General features: G+C 38.4%; 2 protein-coding genes and 1 long non-coding RNA gene across 12 annotated transcripts in view; 2 read left to right on the top strand and 1 right to left on the bottom strand.

The window, feature by feature from the left end:
- The window catches only part of LOC120956974 (neurogenic protein mastermind), a 68,704-nt gene that overhangs the window by 24,441 nt on the left and 19,801 nt on the right, over positions 1–24,462 (bottom strand). For 5 of the 10 annotated variants that reach the window (XM_040378837.2, XM_049609673.1, XM_049609672.1 and 2 more), the window contains 2 exons: positions 21,674–23,336; positions 141–2,300 (listed from right to left, as the gene is read on the bottom strand). In XM_040378837.2, the coding sequence (XP_040234771.2) occupies positions 141–2,300; positions 21,674–22,225 (2,712 nt within the window). In that variant the 5' untranslated portion in view covers positions 22,226–23,336. Of the gene's footprint in view, positions 1–140; positions 2,301–4,840; positions 6,871–7,346; positions 7,606–7,643; positions 7,748–21,673; positions 23,337–24,462 lie in introns of those variants that run through there. The other 5 variants (XM_040378844.2, XM_040378841.2, XM_040378842.2 and 2 more) reach the window with 5 other exon arrangements.
- LOC120956979 (general odorant-binding protein 99b-like) lies at positions 4,074–4,833 on the top strand. Its single transcript, XM_040378862.2, has 2 exons — positions 4,074–4,214; positions 4,327–4,833. Exons 1-2 carry the CDS (start codon positions 4,164–4,166, stop codon positions 4,726–4,728), a joined length of 453 nt encoding a protein of 150 aa, XP_040234796.1. The 5' UTR covers positions 4,074–4,163; the 3' UTR covers positions 4,729–4,833.
- On the top strand, positions 7,895–9,728 carry LOC120956980 (uncharacterized). The gene is made up of 2 exons (XR_005751885.2): positions 7,895–9,009; positions 9,180–9,728. It is a non-coding gene; the product is annotated as an uncharacterized LOC120956980 (long non-coding RNA).

The following is a 24,462-nucleotide window of genomic DNA, read 5'->3' as shown; positions in this document are numbered from 1 at the left end:
GTCGATATGTAATTTGCACTGTAATAAACCTGGCTTGTAATATAACTTAAATAATAGAAAATCAATTTATTTACAAATCTCAACAATTTACTGCGTATCGAAAACGCCTCGACTTTTTTTGCATGCAAACAAACACTTACCTGAATGCCATGACCCCCTGGGCCCTGTTGACTAATGTGCAGCTGTTGCGTTTGCTTCATCTGAAGCATTGTTGAATTCTGTCCTCCCGGCATCGATCCTGCGTTAGGGGCTCCGCCCCGAGGTGGCATTCCGCCGCCATTACCGCCAGGACCACCTGAGTTAGTGTTGCCACCACCACCTCCTCCTCCACCACCTCCACCACCGCCTCCACCACCACCACCACCACCACCACCACCACTACCAGCTCCTCCACCCGGGCCGCCGGGACCACCTGCTCCAGAAACGTTGGGTCCACCAGCTGGTCCTTGATTTGCTGCGATGCCCGGTCCAGTGCCAGCACCGCGTGAACCTGGCATAAATCCTGGTACGGGACTTCCCCCGTGGTTTGGTATTCCTCCGGGCGAACCATATGGTGAATATTGTTGCTGTTGTTGTGATTGCTGTTGTTGCTGTTGCTGCTGTGGGTGTTGGGGCGGTGGTTGCTGTTGTTGGTTGGGTGTTTTGACGAACCCGCCTGGTACTGGACCAATCTTAGGACCGTTTGGCCCCATTGACGATTGTAAACGGTTTAGCGTGGGTTTGAGATCGAAATCATTCTGAGATGCAAACAACTCTTGCTTTATAAGATCAGCACCAGGGAATGGCGGCACGTTCGCCTTGTGAAATTGGCCTCCAGAAACAGACCCTGGACCCTGGCCCGGACCAGCAGCACCAGCACCACTACCAGGTACACCACCGCCTAGCGGAAGCGATCCTGGTCCGACAGGGTTATTGCCACTTACGGGGCTACCTGTACTACCAACTGACGAGTTCATAAACTCGTTGCCCGCATACTGACTGAACTCTGCGAATGGAGGCCTCTGTTGACCTTGTGGAATTTGGGGTCCATTTCGAGGGAAACCCATGTTCATGGCGTTCTTATGTTGATGCTGCTCGGCCATGTGTTTAAGTGTTTGGGCCGCGGGAGAGAGTTCGGGTATGGGACCATTTTGAGTATTGCCATATCCAGGACGCTGCTTTGCCATTGGTCCAGTTCCCGCCGCAACGCCTGGTCCACCAATCCCATCACCAAATGTATTTGAATACTGTTGCTGCTGTTGTTGTTGTTGCTGTTGTTGCTGCTGCTGCTGATGTTGCTGTTGTTGCTGTGGCGTTAGCGGGCCACCACGCTTTATACCCATATTATCTAATAAGCCAGGACTGGGGTGTTCCTGTTTGATACAATGCTCTTGCTTCACCTCGATCTGCTGATGATGTTGGATCTGCTGTTGTTGAAGATGTTGCTGAAGGTGTTGCGGATGTGTCCGGTGATGCTGCTGCTGCTGTTGCTGCTGTAGATTTGATAACATTTGCTGAGCTCCTGGAGGATGCGGTTGGTGTTGTTGCTGTTGACTATGCTGATGATGCATCTGCTGATGCTGCAATGGATGGTGTGGTGGTTGTTGTGGATGATGCTGCTGCATATGCTGCTGATTTTGCTGTGACTGCATGAGCTGCTGGTGTTGTTGATGCTGTTGATGCTGCTGCGATTGCATTTGCGATTGCTGTTGGTGTGATGGTTGCTGCTGCTGTCCTTGAGGCTGCATCGGTGGTTGCGGTTTTTCCTCGAAATCGAGAAAATCGGACTGGAAGTCCGAGAGATCTGATATGAGATCCTTGAAGGTGTCGTTTTCATCGTTCGTGTCATCCCCAATGAAGTCCGATAATCCCGGAAAGTGACCATTGGCCGCCGCATCCTTCTCCAATGCTGCCGAAAGATCAGCGAATTCATTTTCGGGTTCTTGCTTAAAATCCACGATGTTGCCAAGATCATGCATGTGCGGGGACGGCGTCGGATTATTGTTTGGTTGCTGTTGTTGTTGCTGACCAGGCATTCCATTGCCGCCTCCGGTTCCACCAATGCCTCCGCCCGAGCCACCATTTGCTGTAGATCCTTCGCTCTTAACGGACGCATTGGTTAATGCTTTAACAGTAACGTTTGTACTGATTTGCTGAGGTTGCGAGTTGGCGGCCGACGTCGTGAACTCCAGCTGTTGAACGATTTCCACGGAGAATTTGGTAAGATTCTCGGATCCGTTATGCTGTAGTTTCACCGGTGGCTCATACGAATCGGAGGCGGAATCGATATCGTCAGCTGGCCGCTTGAGGAATTTTTGTTGCTGTGAAAGAAAACAAAAGGAGATTTTTAAATTAAAGATAACAACAATTTAACACAATCTCAATTAAACATATATCTATTTACATTACTGTCAATTTAAAAAAAAACACCCCTACACGGTGAATCCACATTCAGTCCATACTCATGCTTGGCAGTGCTGAATGCATATTCACATTCCACATATTCATCTTTCCCACTAGTTTATATGTTAAATATGTTAAAGTTCCCAACTAACTGTATGCCGTCGCTTTAATTGAAATTTGGCTCAACAGTAAACATCGCATTGGCTGGCATTGCTTTAATTTTTTGAATGTATCAGGGGAACACAGCTTCGTATACTTGAGGAAAAACTAATGCAATTACCGATTATAACGTGCGTTACCGTGCAACCAGACATTCCGCCAAATGGCGTTGCGCCATGAATATTTTTACGCCATGTAAAATTTTGGCATTTCCTCGAATGTAAACGCACCATACAGAATGACAACTGGTGTTTGGCTATCAATAACTTAATTTACAAGGTTTTCATAGCCAATTCGATATTGTAAACTAGTTATCGGTTTTCGTCAAGTGTGACTTTGGCGTCGTAAACCTTCAATTGGACGCAGTCAACTCTATTCTGATGTTGTAAAGTATGAAACTGTCGTTATCAAGTTTGAATCCGGCGTACTCAGTAGTTTCTAGGGTTTTATTGTTTTGGAACCAAAACACTGAAGAGGATTTGGGTGCGTGTTGAGTAAATCACTGTAATTAAGTAAAATAATATAATTTTATGAATGATTTTTAAGCTACTTGAAATATATAAATTATACCGATAACTGGTTTACAATATCGAATTTGCTATGAAAACCCTATACGAATACATGAACTATATCATTCGATGGTCAGTACGAGAGTAAAAAGTTTTATTGACATGAATAAAAAGAGTTGATAAAAATTGTAAGATGTGAGATAATTTTTATGATTTCGATTAACTTTAGATGGCTCTGGTTTATCCAATAATAAACCAGTAAACTAAAGGACTATACAAATACCAACTATTGGCTCAAAACAATCCTTGGTGTGTTTTCATTATTGGGTCATAGCCTCCAAAAACTTGGTACTTCACGAATCCAACGTATTGTGCTAGAGCTATGCGCGTGAGGAGAGATTTTAAACATTGAGGATTACCGCCTGGCTATAATTAACCTCTCCGTCATGAAATTGGATTAACTAATAAAAATATTACTTACGATATTATGGAATGGTACACGAGGTTGGAGTATGTATATATATTATAGATACATAATATTATACAATGTATAATATTATACAATGTGCAAACTTTAGATAGCTAAGAACAAAAATCTTTCGATTCCTTTTTAAAAACATTATGTACAAGGTAAATATAAACAACTGAACAAATAGCTAAATTTTCCACGGGGTTAGACTGATGATGACAACCAATCATTTGCACGAAACAATTGCAATACAATTTGTTTCTTAATGGCTTGCATTATCTATACGTTCAAGTGCAATTTTGTTAGACCATTGATAATAATAAATTATTTTTAATTTAAAAAAAAACCAAAAAAAAATCCCAAGAAACCCTATCAACAGTGATCAGACAACGTTTTCCCCAATTTGAAAAAGGAGTTAAAACACTATCATTTTCCTAAACACTACTCAATTGTACGGCAACAACACGCGATTTTCTCATTTGTCTTGGAAGCATTTGCCAATGTATCTTCAACGGAGTCGTTATGAGGGGAAAAAACAATTCTATAAAAATTGACGGAAAATCGATTTGGGACAACAGTTGTCTGTGACCAAGAATCGTGTTAACAACAGTCTCAAGTACACAACCACCGGTAAACGGCCAGCAATGAACTCCCTTCTTCTCATCGGAGGAGTTTTGGTAGTGCTGAATGTCCAGGTAATGTTGTATGAAAGCATTATCGAAGTATACCAAACCGGCATTAAACTGTTGTCCCGCGTTCCCACCGATCGATCGCTAAATTTTATTTTCTCCCTTTAATTACAAACAGGCGTTGTTGCAGTTCGTAACAGCGGCCGATAATAACGAGTCAGTGATTGAATCCTGCAGTAACGCTGTGCAGGGCGCCGCCAATGACGAACTAAAGGTACATTATCGGGCAAACGAGTTTCCCGATGATCCTGTGACACATTGCTTCGTGCGTTGCATCGGACTCGAGCTGAATCTCTACGACGATAAGTATGGAGTCGATTTGCAAGCAAACTGGGAAAATCTGGGGAACAGTGATGATGCGGACGAGGAGTTCGTAGCGAAGCATCGTGCCTGTCTAGAAGCTAAGAATCTGGAAACAATCGAAGATCTGTGCGAAAGAGCATACAGTGCTTTCCAATGTTTGAGGGAAGACTATGAAATGTATCAGAATAACAATAACGCCACAAGCGAATGCATATAACAGAATAATATACATTAGGCACATCACCCTTTGTCGTCAAACAGCATAAACTAAACGGAATAAAAGTCCCAGATATTTGGAAATAAAGTCATGCAAATAAATTTATATTTACCCAAACGTTCATTAATAAAGGTGAGCGGTTGCTCTGCTGGGCCGAATATCTCTGAATAAGAAGCGATTGGGGGTGTAACCAGTCAGTAGCCGATCCTTTGATCGTTGTTTTTCAAAAGGATACACACGCTGAGTTTGTGATGAAAAGGTGCCGTTTCTCTCTACCCGCAACGTAGTGTACTGCACGCGAAGGGAGAACTAGTGCTGGATATAACCGATAGCAAGGCTATTTTTTCTTCAATATTCACAACAGAGATGATTCGGTGAATGCTGATGATGATGATACTGATGATATTGCTGTGTGAAGTGTATGTATCACCCGTTCTTTCTCATCCCAGGTCTCGTTCGCATTCAACCAAGCACGAGCTCGCGTTCGATGGCGAAGGCACGCGACGACACGATGTGTTTGAAAAATGTCTACTGCGCCGCTTTCACCAGGCAGGTCGGTCCGTACAGTTTTCTGGGCAAGGGGTTCTTTTCTTAACTTTGTTTACTGTTGGTCGATGGCGTCAAGCGCACCATGGCAAACCAGCACTAATACCGCCAATACTAGTAGTACCGTACCGCACCGCCCGGAACGAAGATTAGTATTTATAGACTAAAAATTGTAACAAATCAACATAATGATTTTTTCGCTTCTAATTTAAACTGCGTAACACTAGCAAACGTCTGCAGTCTGCTCCCGCTGCGCTGCTGGCAAGTGTTACTTCAATGCTCCATTTGTTAGCTCTTGTCGAAAAGATGGCAATGGAGAATTTTTACCTCAACAACTCTCTTCTTCGACCGATCGCTGTGTTCTGGTTTTAACGAGAAAAAAAATGAATATACTATTTTGAGGTCAATTTATCCGACTCACATAAACGGAAGGTAAAAATAAGTTCTGCTTAGCGATCAGTTTTTGTCAGTAAGGGCTACTTTACGCATCCACATTGGAAAAGAGCACATAACACTTTGCGAATAATTGCATATTAACCATGGCATACACGAAATTTCAATGAATGGTATCATCACACAAGTTTAAAATATATGGTTGTGAGGATCAAACACTACTAACACATACCAAATAATGATCACACGAACTGACACACACACACTCTCTTTTTCAACTTCATAGTGCACAATGAAGTAAAACAAAGCTCAACCAGGCCACGCATCAAGCCTGCTGTACGCGTTTTCAGTAAGTTTCAGTATGTTTATTACTATCACATGCCGTAATGCTCACACTTTCGCTTTCTTTTCGTGTAAGATACAGCGGCTACAGTGCTATTTTGTGCTAACGATAATGGTAAGTTTGACTGTAGCCGTGTGTTTCAAATGTGTGTGGATACTAACACGTCTTGCAAAGACAGTTTCACGCTTTTCCACTGCATTCATGCTTCTCAAACCTCTTTTTGTCATTTGCCGTTTCATTTGCTATCCACAAGGTCTACGGCACTGGAACACAGCGCACTAAACAACATTGCACTAAAAACGTTATTTGAGTTGGGCCGATAGATTGACACGCACGTAACCAGTTCGTTTTCGGAGTGTGTGTGTGTTTTTTTACAGCTACCAGCAGGTCGTCGTACTCAATTGTTTCGTTTGCAAATAAGACGACACAATATGCGCGCACCATTCATACTCCATCGACACTACAACAACTGGTGTGTTGATTAGTTTTCATTTTCGCAGTCGCATTTTCACCATCAGCATAAACCTCAAATCGTAACACGTATGTAAACCGTACAACTTCAGAAACGTCATCGCTCTTTTCTCCTCAGCCGGTGCATCGTCATCGTGTGCAACGATGATGTTGGTGCGTCAAGAATCGGTATATGATTGGCACATTTATGGAAAAAGAGAGTAATGGTATGCTGGAACCATAATGGTGTTTCACTTTGTTCTATTTTTATACGGATCGCTCATAGAGACAGCGGTTTAAACTTCGTTAGGGTATTATTTGATTGTTAAGGTTGCATCATTTCATAAGCATTAAAACGTTTGAAACATAATTACAAATTAAGTTTACTGTACCAACGTAGTTGATTGCATTTTTTTAAAATACTAGTAGTATGTCTTACGCTTAGAAATCGAAAACACTATGTCAGTTGATAAAACCACACGTTTAAAACATGTTATAATGTAGCATTCAACTGTAATCGATTCTCACAAGGTAACTTAAGTTCAAAACAGCATGTTATAAGATTGATTTCGTGCACCATTCATTTAAATGGTTTTATTGTCAATCAAACGGTAATTAATATCACATAAGTATTTCGATACACATCCATAACACGATAGATTGGCGCAGATAAGAAATGATATCACTGTTTGGGCAATTCCACACATCGAAACCATACCAGAACAATAGTTAAAATCTATGCCCTATAAAAACTATCTTAATTTCACAAATCTATAAAGATAGCCTTCACAATCAGTAAAATGCTCGCTAGTGTCACATAATGTTCCGCGTAACATACATTGAATCAGTAATTGTATAGTTTGAACATTAGATATTGGGTCATTACATTTTCCCGAGCATCCATCAATAGCTTTTATTCTCAATCGTACACTTTTGCCGCAAGCTTTGAAATGCATGCCCCGTTCTGCGTGTTCAAACGAACCGTTAAGAATACACGTCAAGTCGTAGAAAAACTACACGCATCTTCACAACTGCACTCTACACCAGTCGGTAGTGTGTCCGACACTTCGTACAACCTAAGATGAACTGTAGACGACGCGCCAGTGCCAGCTTCCGACGCTCGCAACAACGAATCGCAAACCAGTACTTATTCCAGTGTGCTCATAATAAAACAACTGCTCACTTCGTGGCAAACGGCCGATTGCCGCCGATCAAACGCGAACGGTACCACCCCGCTCTCTGAATGAAAATTCAGAGATAACGGAGGTAAGCCAGCAAATCCAACACGCGCGTGCCAGAGAGTTCTACTAACTAAACATTACATTCGTATTGCCACTTCGAAATCCCATCTTTGTTATGATTTCTCCTTCACCTGGTGGGTGCGTTTGCCACCCACAATCGGTAGAGGAAGTTTATCTTCTTCCTGGGCCGCTTAAACCGCATCATTTCGTCTCTGTTTGTCAGCCAGCGCTGCGGCTCTTCCTCTTGCGCGGGGAATCAGGCACCCGGGGAGCTCTTGCGGCTCGCAAGTAGCCGTGCTCGTCGGTGAGTACCCGAGATGAAATGAATGAATTTCATGGTAATCGGTTACATTGGAACACGAATACTACTCAGACCATGGATGACCATGTAACAGTTACCGGGATACGATTGCACCAAAAGGGCACTTATAGGGGACAATTATTTTTACTCACGGGAAACAGAATTTCGATTGTTAGCACTAAAAAAATGCTTGGTGTGTAGTTTGAAAACCACAGACATTAATAAAACATTATTTACTGCACTGTATTTAATTTGTGCTCTTGACAGATTTATTTACAAAAAAACATCCCCGGATTCTCGTAGGTTTATTTTTATATGCAATGAATTGAAATACTCAATTGCTATATAATTCAGAAAATTATAATTTGTGTTCAAAATAAAAAAAGTCAACATCCAATGTATTACAATTATTTTCCATCGCCAATTTGTGTTCTAGTATAGCTTAGCTCATGCCCAGAGCACGTCCTACGACTGCTGATTCACTCGCCTTACTAGAAGCAACAGACACTTGCCCTTGCGGTTACTGGCTTCTTCACAAACACTTTAGAGATGTGTACAATAGCGAACTGTTACCAGCTGTACACATCGAATGGCGCTATATCGTCAATTGGTGAGTTCTACGGCGGATGCTAAACGGCGGTCTCTGACTCCGTTCATACCTTGCGCTACGCAATCGGCCGTTTTCGTGGAAACGTTTGGGTGTACGAAAAAAAACAGTTTCATTCTACTGAGCACAGAAATTCCACACCATGAATGAACAGAGAGCATCGGTTGTTACTCGTTCTTTCTCACTCGGGCACACGTGGTACTACATTTCCGGTCATGTCCAAACACCCTCGCCACCAGCGTCACACACGCATGGATAGGTGGTTACTCGTGTGAACTCAGCGACACCCACGCTATTCGGGTTGCAGAACTCGCGAGAGTTTGTGTCATTTCTCGTCGAATTTTCTCGCATCATCCCAGCCATCAAAAATGTTTCGCACTAGAGCAAGAGCTGCGCGTTGGTACGTGAATATATTCTCTGGAGTTGTGTTCCTCTTTCAAACCAATGTCTATCATGTATGTTGCTTCCGATGGCCCCAATCGCGTCATCGAAATCACTCTCTCTCTCTCTCTCTCTCTCTCTCTCTCTCTCTCTCTCTCTCTCTCTCTCTCGCTCTCTTGTCGAGCATAGCGCAACATTCGTCCCCACTGGAACCGATCTGAAGGAGCTCCACCATCCACAGTGCCAGCAGCCTTCGTTAAACGCACATTCCAGAAAGGATTGTTTATGGGCCTCTGCCTCGCATCGCCGGCTACCGCAGCACGAAGTCACATAGGTTCGGTTTACGAGAAACAAAGCAGAAGCAGATTGGACACGAGAGGAAATCTGATCAGAATCATAATCACAGTTTGCTATTTGTGCTCCGCTCTTGTCGAGCAAAACCTGTATGTGTGTACAATCATTTATCACTGTCAGTGTTGCTGCTAACGTTTTCTGAGCCCATTTGAAGTTTAGTAAAACAACCCCATAACGCATAGGAATAGAATATGCCCTGTTGAAAACAATATACTATACGAAATTAAATACTATATTCTTTTCTAATAAGTCATGGTATATAATAAGTCTATAATAAGTACTAATAATAATTGAAACGTAAAACTCGTTCATTTCTTAAGAGGCGAATGAGGCCAATTGGCTCAAAGTCTCTATTAAAAAAAAGAAGAAAAAAAAGTTCATTTCTTATCTGACAAAAAGCGATTGAAATGAATGACAACGTATCATTAATTCAATTTACATTCAAACCATGCAAAATACAATATTTTTTCAATTTGCATTTTTCAAATTTGTTATTCAGACCCTTAATATAGGGTTGACTTCGTCCTTCACACGACAATGATAATGGAGTTTGGCATATCGATACTCAATGAGCAAAACACCCCCCCCCCCCCCCCCCAACCTTAGAAAGGACTAAGTATACGACTGCGAGGTACTAACAAGTCTCGGAAGCTTGTCTATGAAGTTCTTTGACACAACAACCTTTGGCTAGGCATTTAGTGACTAATTGATTACACATAGCAGAATAGTCTGTCATATGTATGGGGGGGGGGAGCACGGTCCATTCGAGGCTTGAACCCATGACGGGTAAGTTGCAAAGTCGTAAGAGTTGACGACTGTACCACGAGATCAATTGTCAATCAATTCAATTGTTCATTGTCAATCAAATCAATTGTTCAATGTATTAGGTTCACTTGTACATGAACATTACGGCAGTTCTGTTAAAATAGGACTGTAGCAATCGAACCATAAAATTTCTAAAAATATTGTTTGCTCTGAACGAGATATGTCTGCACTTGCAAATACATATTTTTGAAGTCATTTAAATATCATTGAAATCAACAATGCATTAAAACAAACGATACAACCACAACGATTAGTTCCAGGTCTAGATTTGCCTATGATTTCTACGTTAATATATATTCACACATTTTCTTCAATAAATAAATAAATTACAAGAATGTATCGTTGAGACCATCTAATTATGTTTTTTTTCTCAATTATGAACAGATGAAAATTTACTAAAAATAGCTTGGTTACATTTAGTTTGGTTTGGATTCGACAGTTCGCGCTTTGCACTAATAAACATATTGAACGGGTGAACAATTATTTTGGACAAAGTAAAAATACATAGCAAGTGTTAATCAATCAATATTGTGAGCAACAAAATATACACGCGTCGCATAATCCCTTGAACCCTGTATAATGAGTAGTTCAACATTAATTAGATATTCGCTAAGAATACTTAATTCAAACTATTAAGTGCAAACTCAGTCAATTTATTTTATAAAAGTGTGTTTACTATTATACAACAATTTAGGCTTTTATTACTCAATATGAACAATTTACTACATTATCTCCAAAGAAACAAACATAATCAAGCCATTTAAAACACATTCAATGAATGAAAATGATAAATAAGAACGATGATTGAATTCTACTCAAAATAGGGTTGACTTCTTTTTAATTTAATTAAACCTTGAGATCACTCATACTGTAAGCGGCAACTGAATCACTATCAAGAACCCACTATAAAGAAGAAAACGATTGGTGGAGGAATTCCGTGCGATCTTTGCATTCTGGCCACAGGAAACAGGCAATCTAACACTGTTTTGATTATGGACTAACTTGTATGGTGTTTTGCTAAACAGATTGTAATGTTTTATATAAACAAATCATATCATTAACAATTGATTATATTTAAATACCTAAAAACAATCAAAACACTAATTTATGTGGATAACATGCAAAATTAATTTTCTGTCATAAATGGCACAGCACAACACAAACGCATGATTGAGTTAAAGTCACCAAAGTATAGCACACCAAAATACATCAAACATCCGATTAAAACATACCCTTGATACCAACACCTGACGCGAATCGACACTACGGTACCTGCATTTTCCAATTCCACTCTACCAACTGTTTAACGCACGATTTAATGAGGCTTCTATGCAATGCAACATGATCCAGCGCAGCGTATTAGCGAAGCGGTACGCCCAACAGTTACAGAATGCTTTCCACCGTCAACTACTATTCCTTCTCCTCGCCAGGCTATTTTAACCCGTTCCGCAGCTGTTTCCTTGACGAAGGGTAATGTGTCGTAATAAAAGTGTAACTCGCACCAACCATTTGCCGTCTTCGTATAGCATAAAGGTTTCTCCGTGCGCTTGTCTATTGTTGTGACTGTGACGAAAGAGTTGCATCAGACGACCGGCAACAACAAGGGATTGTTTTGTACAGTTTCCTTCCGTTTTTTCTGCTTTAATCGTCGTTTCAACAAAGCCGCTCGATCAGGCAAAGAGGCAAAACAGAAACGAATTTTGAATGTAGCAAGTTTTTCAAATCGTAGGTTCCAAAACCAGAGACTAGATACAAATGTTACCTGTTACTGATTGAATGACCTATCCTGTGGTCTCTCTTTGCTAAAACGTATGCTATCAAATGCTTTTGTGTTTGAATGCTCTTCTAGAATTTGAGCAGCAATTCACAAAACAAAAAGGTTGTCCACTAAAATTATTTTGTTACAAAACTTTTCTGGACAATTTTACACTCACGAAGGTCTACCCGCGTATGTATCAATCGTATGTCGGTCTCGATTGTGCTATTTGAGATTGGAGGAAATTGCTTATTTAAAATCCGCGCTTACTTATTCATTTTTTACACTAGCGTTCATCGTTCAGCATGCATCACATATTTATCCACAAGTGTTCGTATGCGCACTTGCAAATGCTCTACACTCTAAGTTTCTTTCGCTATCTTTCTTACCCACCATCTCTCTCTCTCTCTCTCTCTCTCTCTCTCTCTCTCTCTCTCTCTCTCTTATATTTTTGTCTGCTCATCTCGCTTCATCTTTCAGTTTTTATCCCTTGTTTCTTTATTCAAATGTGCGCTTTTTCACTTTGCACATTCCGTACTCTTTCGCTTCGTCGTACGCGCTTTGAAATTGCTGTCGTTTGCAATACTTTTTTTTGCAGGTGTGTATGCGAGTTTGTACCACAGACGGAAAAAATTGCATGGTCATACGGCTAGTTCCCTCTGTTGTTAATGAGCACTATGTTGTGTGTTTGATTGTATTGTTGTATGCGTTCAGACGTGCGTGCGTTCGCACGAATTCCCTTGCTTGCAGCGATAGTTGAGCAAGATAATAAGATGGTTGATGGCGATGTAGCTGGTTTGACAGAGTTGCCTGATCCAATACTAACTAAAAAGATATTGGTTTTCATGTGTTGTTTTGGAATATCTCACAATCCGATTCCACGGCTCAAGGGCTCCATTATTTACTTCATTATTTTGTCGTAAACAAAATGTTTAATAAGTTCATATTTTGTTTGTTTCTTTGATATTATTATTTAAGTTTAATTTACTTGTTTTTCTTTGACACAACAACCGTAGTCGGTGAAGGTCTGCCTTTTCCACTAGTGGGCTTGGCTTTCAGTGACTTATTGAATACTCATAGCAAGATATGATGGGCATGTTGTTAAATCGTACGAGTTGACGACTGTACCACCAGACCGGCTTTAATCCTGTAAACATTACATTTAGCAAATAATTTACTATCTATACGCAAAGATGTGGAATTGTATAAATATTTAATGATGTTCTTAATGTAAAGAACATCTATTATAATAATTTAATGCACATTATGACTCTTTTGACTGGAATTCCCTAAGTTAACCTGTTTTTCTTGCTGTGATACTCTGTGTTATTTATTTCGTGCTGATGTTACATTGTACCGTGATGCTTTATGTTATTATAAGTTTAGTTTATAAGATCAGTGATAAGGCCAATGATGGCCAATCACTTAACATTTACAAATAAACAAATAAACAAATAATAATTAATACATTCGGGTGATCCCGTGGTGTAGTCATCAACTCGTACGACTTAACAACATGCCCGACGTGGGTTCAAGGACTCAATGCTTTAACAGCCGAGTAATATTCGACTGTAAAATGTTAAAATTTACAAAGTTTAGCGAATCTCGAAGCACATACAAATATATAATAAATAAGTTAAAGTGATCGTTGAAAAATAAATGTAAATAAAGTTACCAACTGCATCTATCTTGCCTGAAACGCGCGCCGTAAACAAAGAGGCATGAAAGCACAATGGTTATTTTATACATGTTTTAAACTGGTGAGAAAGAGAAAAGCAAAATAAGAGTGTGATAGGTTAGGAAGTATAGGTGGTGATGCACGATACACCATCGCTTCAAAGATCAACAACCTGTGAAATAACGTTGATGAAGTTCTTCATCGCTGATCGATGTTGCGCAAGCAACCTACCATGTATCGCAGGGTTAGGTTTGCTCCGACTCGAAGCCGTTACAACTACAGCAAAGACTCAGTCGTACAAATATCATCAGCTTACTCCAACGCGAGCCTTGGTTGGGATACAAAAAAATGTGAAGGAATAGAAGAATTGGGACGTCGGCGTCGATGACGTATTTAGGCACTGTGCATTTGCCAGAACTACCCAATAAGAACAGGTTTTCTTCAGCGGCTACACCACTGAGATTATGAGCTTTTCAGTCGCAAGATGAACGTCAAATACACAAAACTTACTTTAAACGTGCGTTGCAATAAACTGGATAACTCGCTTGAAGTGTTTTCTGTACCGGTATTTTTTTATGTATCATAAGAACATACGCAAGATGTTACTTTGTTTTGTGGCATATCCGCTGTTCTAGGTAAGCTTAGATACTTCTGAGACATTTTAAACCAATATGTCATCAGTCGTTGAAGTGTCATCAATCGTACGTAAAACAAAAGAGTTGCAAAAGCAGATTAAAAGCAAACCGAATACAATATTTTTCGAACCCATTGAATAAAATTCAATATCAAATCAATCAATTACATCCACGACTGATGTATAGAAAAACGAATTAAACAACGTGAAAGTAGAAGACACATGCATCACGTGATATTAAGCTGATTAACAACATGAACACTAACTAATCCAAAACATTATGGTAAAATAGCTAAGTATTAGTACAAGCAAAAGTAAATTCCACCGTGCTTTGCACAACAGTAGCATACGCGATATACCATGATAACAGGATAGTATCGAATGCTGCAGAATCAAAGGGGAAAACACTAACAATTGTACGATGGATGGTGAGCTCATAAACAAACCTCATACTTCCTTTGATTACTGCCAAACAGCTTTAGCAATAATCACTGTACTTCCGCTAGTCCAAACTTCAACTGGCATTGCGTTACACTGTGCGCCGAATCTAACTTTACAAACACTCTCTTTTCTCTTGCTCTCTCGTTTTTATCTCTGCTCTTTTTTATGCTGCTGTTGTATGCGTATCGCTTTATTTTCGTTCAGTTTGGGATGAATTTTTATGCTATCATAAACTACATTCTCTTTTTAAACAGTTATCATGCAAATCAATGTTTCAATGCACACAAACAAATTACGTTCCTTAACGAAATGTAAGGTAATATCAGAGATATAACTTTTTTTCTTAACGAGATAAACTTAACGAGATATAACTTTTTTTAATAAATAGAGCCTATTATAAAGATAAGACAAAGATAAGCTGTTAGATTTTTTTACTGAAGCCGACTTGGTCAAGTTTCAAGCACATATGCACTTATATTTACTTATATATTTTATTAACATTATCGAGTTGTTAACCAATATTATATTATTTATTACATCGCAAAATGACATGAAAAATATAACAGTTTATGTTGTGGTTTATTTTTTATTCTTCTTTGCCATAACAACCGTTACCGGTCAAGACCTCCCTTTACGATGAATGGGGTTTGGCTATTAGTATCTAATTGATTATCTCAGTAGAATAGTCTGTCCAGCGTATGAGGGACCATACGCGGCTTGAATCCATCATGTTGTTAAGTAATAAGAGTTAACGGTTGTAACACACCGGGCCGTAAAATACAAATAGGTATAAGCTATAAGAATTGTTGTCGTTGTGAATTACATGCATATTTTGCTGGTTTTTTAAAATATGAATATCTATTTCATTATAAGAAGACTATGATATGCAAACGTTACATCCAAATATGTATATGAATAAATACGTGAATTGTTTCTAACATAGAGAATTTAAGTGATTCTCATTCTTTATAGCCCAAATAGTTGTAACAACACTCTCCTGGACATAAAATCACTAAAAATAAATAAAGCTTTTATTATGTTTACTTACAGTACAAGCGGCCAATGCAAAAAAAATCTCAAATTGTTACTAAAATGTCAACATGTTTGGTTCCTAAACTTGCGATCTATTTTCTTATCCATTAAAACAATACAAAGGCACCGATCGAAACTGAAATCGATTGCAAGACGACTGTAATACAAGAGCTCATGATCTTGTGTAACAAGCCAAAAAGCATATGGGCAAAAGTAACGCATTCACAAGTACCACCGTATAACTAAGTCGTGGGAACATTTTCAAGAGAGTGAGACCCTTTCAACTACACTCTGCGAGCTAGGCCTATCATAGACCATAAACTGAATGTTACTCCCGTTACAACCACACGAGCAACCGTGTAACGTGTAATCACTTCCGATAAGCTTGCTGAACCATGCGTGACTCTACGATATACTACTGCTTATACTTACTAACCTTTCTTAAAGATGGTAACTATAATGGCCGGGAATATTTTTCGTGTTGTGCTTGTATCGTGTTGTTAAGCACATGTATGACACATTTTAAAGTTATTTATATACATACTACGAGAAACAAACAACATTGTAAGATTGTTCTCAAGCAAACCCGTTAGGCATGAGTCAGACGATTTTAAATACAGATGTATGACAAAATACGAAAGTATACGACAAAATACAAAGGCAGAAATTTGTAAGCGGTTGCAAAACAGTTAACAATTGCCATACAAAATATGTCGTCAGCTTCAATCATCTGTGCAAAAGTAATTAACATCTTGCTCGTTAGTTGAGTAAAAATGATATATTATTAGAAAATGAACCATTCACGTGTTTGTCAATTTCAGAGAATCTCAAAATTAAGAATGTTTAGAAGGAAAATACGCCAAATTAGGATAATTTAACACTTATAAACTCTCCTAGATAACTAGACAATGCTCTGACAAAAGAAACCTACCAAATAGAAATATTTTCTGTAAGTGAGACCATACGAAAGCGAAAAGATACACACTTCTGAGCATCAGAGAGAGAGAGAGAGATACATTGACAATGCCAATGCATGAAACTTGCGTAAAGCTTGCTGATACGTGTACGAAACCCATGGACGGACGAAAGGAAAGAAAGAAATCGCTCATCGTAGTTTTGCCTCTTACTTACGCCAATCTATGTGCTAAATGGAGCGAAATCAGTGGTTGAGCAGCGGCAATGAGATCGTACAAAAGACTGCTTTCCAATGCTATCCATGAGGCCACAATATGCCGTTGTCGTATCAACGACCCCAATATACATCAACCGCACTGGCGGAGCCAGCATATAGGTACTGTTCCGTAGGTAGAGTTTAAAGAAAAAACAAAAAGCTTTTAGACAAGGGATTTTATTTGCCATGAAAGCTTCATCACTATACCATTGCAGAACCTTGTGCTTTGAAGCTACTGAAAAGCTACCGCAATAATAGGATGCATATTTGTATCTAATTAGACTGTTTCTAACGCAAAAAAAGACAACAAATATTAGTTTGAAATAATTATGTTTTACTAATATTTGAATTTATTTTTTAAATTTAAGGTTAAGTTGAGTAAATAATTCACATAGTGGTTGTGTTCAGTTTTTTTTTTAATATTTCAATATTTATCGTATATCGTAATGTCGCATATGCATGACATGATGTAGGTTTGATTTCATAGTGATTACAGGGTTGCTACATTCATTTAAAACATCACACGATTTCGAATCATATAAAAAAAAGTTCACTTGCTTGTGGAACGTTTTAAATAAATAAAAGAATATTCAAGTATTCTGTAAAGGTTTTCAAATTTATAGCGGATTCTGTTCGCAGAATAAAGATATTACTCGCTACGCCGAATAATTTGTAACTTTATTACGCCGAATAATGTGTAACTGTATTACGTCGAATAATTTGTAACTTTATCATACTTCTAAAATCTAAAAGCCCACTGTTTTCTAGTAAACCACTTTTGTTTTTTACGTTGGTATGTTTTCGGATATGCCACTGGTTTACTGATACAACTGATCCTGGAAAAATGCTAATAAAAAAAGCATATACTATTCCTTTTTGCCTTTGTAAGTATATAAATATAATACATTTCGTTTACACCATTCTCGGGATACCATAACATTTCTTCGCCAAAATAAACCAAAACTAAATAATTATTTATCTTAAAATTAAATACTTCTTAAACTACTCAACTATTATACTGATAAAACGTCGTGGCTTGTTTTTAATCACTTTATAATACACGTTCAAACAAGAAAAGTCAGGCTAGGAATCTGTCTATTACTGTGTCCTATACAACTACAATACAGATAAATAATCCGTGTGCGTGTGCACGTGTCGAAATATGTACATCAAATTGACATAAGTAGTGAGAATATCTATTTTAAAATACAAAAACTATAAAAATAAAATCATAAAATTAATCGGTAATTTTTTAGGATAAGATATGTAACAAAACAGCAACAATTTATTTTTAAATTTTGTTATTTTGTTTGTTTTGTTTGAAATAAAATAGATAGAAGTGTGATAGAAGTGTGCTAAAGGCTTGAATATTTTCTAAAATTTATTTAACACAATACTTTGTTATTTCTACGATCTGGAATCTAATCAAGATTCTACCGTTTTGAATACCGGGCACTGAAGAAGAATCCTATTTTTGTTTTAAAAAACAACACTTATTTTGAATGTCGTTTTTACCTATTGTAGAAAGTTTCGCCTGGCTCACTGTATCCTGACGTCAACTGAATAGCTGACTTCGATGAGATGTAGCGTATTCATGCATATAAATACTGCCTAAAAATTTACTTCCGCAAAGGAACAATTTGTTTTCATTACGTCTGCTACTAAACGAGAAATGGCACATTTTTCCGGTTGCGATGGCGTGTTAAGGGCTCATAGCTTTTCTCATGATAAGATATTTTACCGAGAAAAAAAAGAAGCGAACACATTTCCACCCCTATGAAGACATTTTTATCACAAAGAGTTTTAAGAAGTACCTCCGACTATTCTATGATAGGTGCTACATCAGGAAAATGCTTAGCTTATAATGTCATGAAAGGGAGACTGCTGTACGCATTTACGTTCGCTCATACGTACCAACAGTTCAATCGATTTTATAGCTGTGCTGCTCATTCATCACATACAATCCTAAACGCCAAAGCTAGCAGCAACCACCGAGGAGCGTTAGGTGCATAGAGCATTAAGCCGGTAGCGATAATAGACAATTGCACCGTTGATTGTTCAAGAACGCTTTTAATTTTAATCATCATAAAAATCCCTTCTTCCGATGCTAAATGTATCAAACGTACGATAATGTGAGGGTGTATCGAACAACATAGGTATATCGAGTACAATCTATAACTAAATATTTTAGTATTGTTTATGAGCTTAATATAATTGTTTACATAACTTCATAATATATAATGTAAGACTGGAAAACATTACAATAATAATACGTTTCAACGTTTCAGTTTTCTACACGAATATATTATATTTTTATTAACATATGATTTTTACGTACGGAAAAGAGTATAAAACCACACACACTTGTTATTATCTTCTTCTGCTAGGCTTAACAGGTTTTCGAAACTTATACAGACCACGCAGCCGAGTATTCAGTCCTTATCACAATCCATTCTAGATTTGAACTCACGACGATCGTGTTGTTAAGTCGTGCGAGTCGACGATTGTACTACAGGTCCGCCTTGTAATTTTGTAAGTTATGAAGACACATATTTTGTTAACGAAATACATTTGCTGATCTGCACAAAACGGTTAAACAATTTATAAATTTATAGCTAACACATTCAGAATTATGTTTCACGCGATAAAAAGTAACAATCATCTTTAATGCGAGATTTAAATGATATAAGATTCATTAATATTTGTCATGATCCACACGGTTGATAAGCTGTCGTATTTTTAGTCCTGTTAATCTACCCTGTTTCCCTAGTTTTTATTTACATGTGATACAATATACCATGATTTATCACAAGACTGCGCCATGGTTTTCAAACTTGTTGAGATCAAATGTTTTCTAATTATTGGCCAAATTGAATGTTCCACGTTTTTTGTATTGTTGGTTCACGTATAAGTTCGCTAATGCTTCGGCTTCAACGATTTACAATATTTATTGCACCAAAATTACAATTCATTGATACAAAGTTCACAAGTTTAAGAATAACATTTATAAGATGAGGAAAAAACATCTTCGCTCTGCACTAAAACCGTGCTATCTGTTTACATAAAATAGAAACATAAAAGAAAGACATTTTTAGCCACTAGAAACATCACATTCATTCAGAAACATACACATTTCATTCAAGCAAAGCTAAATGAAACAACAATTATTTCCTAAAGCAGTTGCCTTGGTATTTAAACATCAATTTGATCATAAAGGAAACTCGTAAGGACGCCATCCTAAAAAGTCACGCGAAAGGTCAACGACTAGATTCCTGTGACTGCTACTTATTATTAGCAAACCATCGTTATCTCAGGTGAGATGAACGCTTCCAACAGATGTTGCAAATAATCAAAATCCTGAAAATTGTTTAAGAGAGCTATTTGATCATGTAAGCATAAGTGCTCTCACTCTGGAGAACGCGATCAAAAAACATAGTAAAGAAGTTTTTTACGCATGTTAAATAAAATATTATGCACGTGTCTCATATTGTCCTCACCGGTTTCATTCTCTTGCCAATATTAAAGTTTTTTTATTAAGTATTTTACGGCTTTGCCGTATGTATTGTATCAGTAAATCAGTGGCATATCCGCAAACATACCAACGTAAAAACAAAAGTGGTTTACTAGAAAACATTAAATGTTATCAAAATTCCACCATGAAACGCACATCACAATCGAATAGCAATGGTGTTTGAAAGAGAACAATCGACCATTTTTGGCATATACTCTAACTGGACGACAGTTTTAGATTTACAATTCCGTTAATGCTGAAACCACAGCCTTCGCAAAAAAACCCATGAACAGGAAACACATGTTTCGCATGTGGCTCTCGAGCAACTGATCATATCAGAATTAAAGTATTATATCGTGTTAAGTTTCGCTGAAAATACAGTATTTAAAAATTACTGGCAAAACATTAAGCTGGCAACAAAAATTGAGAAGCTCGTCTTGAAGAAATTTGTGTAATCGATACAAACGCCGAAAAAAGTGGTATACAATCAGGGAAGACTATGAGTGTACACTCAAAACGAAGAAATGACACCTGCTGAGTTATCCAGCTGTTGCTAACCATACTGTATGCGAGAACACAAGCGCGACAACAAGTTACTCTCGCGTGCAAAAATAACGATTGAATGTCGGTTGCTCCAGGTTTCACAAAACTTTACCGGGGCTTTCATTTAAGATACATGCATGCTTCGAAAGAGACGCATAGTCACGAGAAACATTAAACGAAACGCAAAGATTTTTGAAAAAGAATGCGAAAATAATTTGTAGTAACTATATTTTTGATAAATAACTTCGATGATGAATAAACTATACTAATAAGTAGACTTTTTACTCATAAAAGACAATCAACTGTCAACACATTTTCATATACAGACAAACCATGATTTTAAAGGTTTTAAACTAGTGCACCGGAGTGCTAAACGTTTTATCCTTAAAATGATTCAGGCTCTAAGATCTGTATCTTGCTTCACATTCGCAATACACAAATCATATGTGTTATTTTGAAATACTTAAGAAGCTTTACCCTTCCATAAACAGATATTATTTTATTGTAAATATTGGAAATAGCTACAACAACATTGTTTCTAAGACAATTAACTCAGAATTATGAAATAAACACAAGAATGAAAATGCAAATGTTTTCATTCAGTGAAAGTTTTTTAATTGGCTTTGACATAAACAATGACATAAAATTCCATATTAGGTCCACCCAGTTTTTTATCGAACAATACCATCAATAAGTACAGACCCGGATTTGTTTATACAAAATTTGAAAATTACTCACCACATGAACACTGCTTTGCAGATTTCCGGATAGTGTCTGTTGCTGTTGTAGTTGCTGCTGTTCGGCCTGCTTCTTCTCTGTCTTCTTTAACGAGCGTTTATTTTTTTGTTCAAGATACTTCTTTTGCAGTGCGGTGGTTTCGAGGCTCTGTTGCTCACAGATCCCACTGTACGTTTGCTCGAACCGAGGCGTGCAATCGGTTTGCCGCCGCCGGTAGGTTTCGATGCGTCGCTTCAGTCTGTCGAACACCGCCTGACGTTTCTGGGGAACTTCGCCGCCCTGGCCAAGCTGCTGCAATGGTTGTTGTTGATGTTGCTGCTGCTGCTGCTGCTGCTGCTGCTGAAGTTGATGCTGCTGCAGAAGCTGCTGCGGATGTTGTTGCTGCTGCTGTTGATGAAGGTTGTGGTTGTTGAGCAGTTGCATCTGTTGCTGCTGCTGCAGCGTCAGTTGATGATGTTGAGCCTGCTGCTGCTGTTGTTGCTGTAGGTGAAGACTGTTCAGGTGACTGGCCTGATTAGCACCCGGAAATACTGGGAGTCCTCCCGCATCCATACAGACGTTGGTGCCGGTGGCTTTGTGGTCACGCCGCGCCAATATGCGTGCGTGCACCCACAAATACTAAGGTGGTAGTCCCCGAAAGAGAATAGCGAGTACGCTCGCCGTCATATATTCACACACTATACACAACGCTCACGTACCACTTTATGCGATTAGTGCAAGTAGTAAATCTATACAGGTTCTTGCACACTGATCACTAATCATCACTCAAATCCCTTCCCCTTGATTAGAACACACGTTAAGCTGCCTGTATTCAAGCTTAATACACAAAAGGCAATTAATTGTGAACTTTTATTGCACAACGGTATTCGTTTATTCCACAGGACTTTAAGTCCCGATATTATATAGCTATCTGGTGCGATGAGTTAGACTACGATCGTTGCTTGGTGAAGTACTAATGGTAAACGATACTACGGGTGCAATTTATACCCATCTTCAATTAACGCAATTTTCTGTGGTACATCACTTCTTCTTTTCCGGGTTCTATTGCTACTTTTCTGTCTAATTTAACTATACATTTGCACTCCCGTTCCTGCAAAATATCGAACACAGTGCTTTGCTTCACGTAGGGCTGTAGGCTGCACTGCAACTGTCACACATGTACTCATGGCTGTCATGATCGGGAACTGATAGCGCATTTACATCGGCACTCATCTGAACACGGCACGTTCACGATCACTGCTGCGGTCGACTGAATGGCAGATCTTGATGGTCAAAAAACAATATTTCTTTCTCAGGATGCTCGTCCCATCCTAGGGTCTCGCTGGAGCTCCGAAAGCTACAGCCGTCCGTGTTGGTCGCCGTATGATGAACCGGTTTTAGCTCCATCAGTGTCAGAGCATACTGGAACATAATCGATAGCGGTAAAGCTCTCTTGCTCTGAAGTCCTGCTGAACTCACACACAGACCCACATGCACACATACGCACACAGCATTCGCTGTCGACACGAAAGGGAAGCGCACGTGGGAGCAGTTACGAACGCGATACCACCACTGTTGGACAACACGCCGGGAACACGGCGCAAATGCGAACAAATCTTCACCGAACAACGACGATATTCCAGGGCAATCGTGCGGCGGTTCACTGTCACCAGTTTGGAAGAAGCTAGAAGGTAGCCGAAGAAATCGAAAAGAGAGAAAAAAACAATGCATTAGTATGAACGCACGCGGCAAGAAGTAGGTGACATCGGAAAAGAAATCGATTAATTCTACGACAAATTGAAAATCCTTTTCGCCTGCTGCTGCATATTCAGCGATAAAACTACATTCATTTTGTAGATATACAACGTAGCTAACATGAGCATCTGTACGAATAGACAAATACTGTCTGCGTACAACACTTAAACGAATGATTCATTTGTTTCTGATCTTCATGATTGTGTTCAAAGTAAATTCGAAAATTTGTATATTGTTAGTTAAATGACGGAATGCACCGGATATTCATTACAGTGTGGACGGTCCGTGCTTTGTGCTTAAGGCATTTTCGCTTTGTCTGTTCCCTACCAGGGACTGCTCAGTTTGTTGTTGTCTTTTTTCATCTTTATAAATTAGTTTCACCTGTTTGTTCATGAACATGTTCATTGTACAAACACAATGAACATTTGTTCATTGTAAAAAGTTGCAAAAATCTCCATTGAAACGATTTAAAATTTCTACATGGATTTTTAGAATAACAATCAAATATAATTGACCCATGGACAATACTGTAAATATTTTAAAAATATTATAAACAGCATATAGTAGTTTTATTAGTTTCACTTTAAATAGAAACAATTGTGGCGTTTGACAATTAATGGCGTCCGAAATCCGAATTTACCCATAAATCTAAAATCACAAAATAAAAAACCAATCCATTAATATTACTGTACATACTATCGTTACAAATATTAAGTTCAATCCGTTCAATTAATAAAAATTAGCTAAATTTGTGCTCCCATTAGTTAGTTGCGTTCACAACTCTTATTTCGGCCTTGAAATGCAGTAACATTAAAGTTTTGACGTTTTAGAAAAAAAAAAACCAAAATTAATTTGAACTATTTCCTAAATTCCATTTCATATTTCTATTTTTATACAGCACATAGATTATTTAATTTTCTCATAGCACGGATTCGTTATGAACATTCTGCTAGATATATTTTAGTAAATTTATCAACGTTACAGAATTCAATCAAGTATTTGGTTGTAGCATCTGGCCCCAAGAACGTAGAGATAATTTCATGATTGAAATAATG

Source organism: Anopheles coluzzii, chromosome 3 (assembly GCF_943734685.1).
Source record: "Anopheles coluzzii chromosome 3, AcolN3, whole genome shotgun sequence".
Lineage (NCBI taxonomy): Eukaryota > Metazoa > Arthropoda > Insecta > Diptera > Culicidae > Anopheles > Anopheles coluzzii.
This window is presented reverse-complemented; position numbering and strand designations above follow the sequence as displayed.

What these genes read in the sequence shown, in the direction of transcription:
- LOC120956979 (XM_040378862.2), top strand. Translation starts at nt 4,164, where the DNA reads ATGAACTCCCTTCTTCTCATCGGAGGAGTTTTGGTAGTGCTGAATGTC. An exon ending in TGGTAGTGCTGAATGTCCAG is followed by an intron (nt 4,215 to 4,326) that starts GTAATGTTGTAT and finishes AATTACAAACAG; the next exon opens with GCGTTGTTGCAGTTCGTAAC.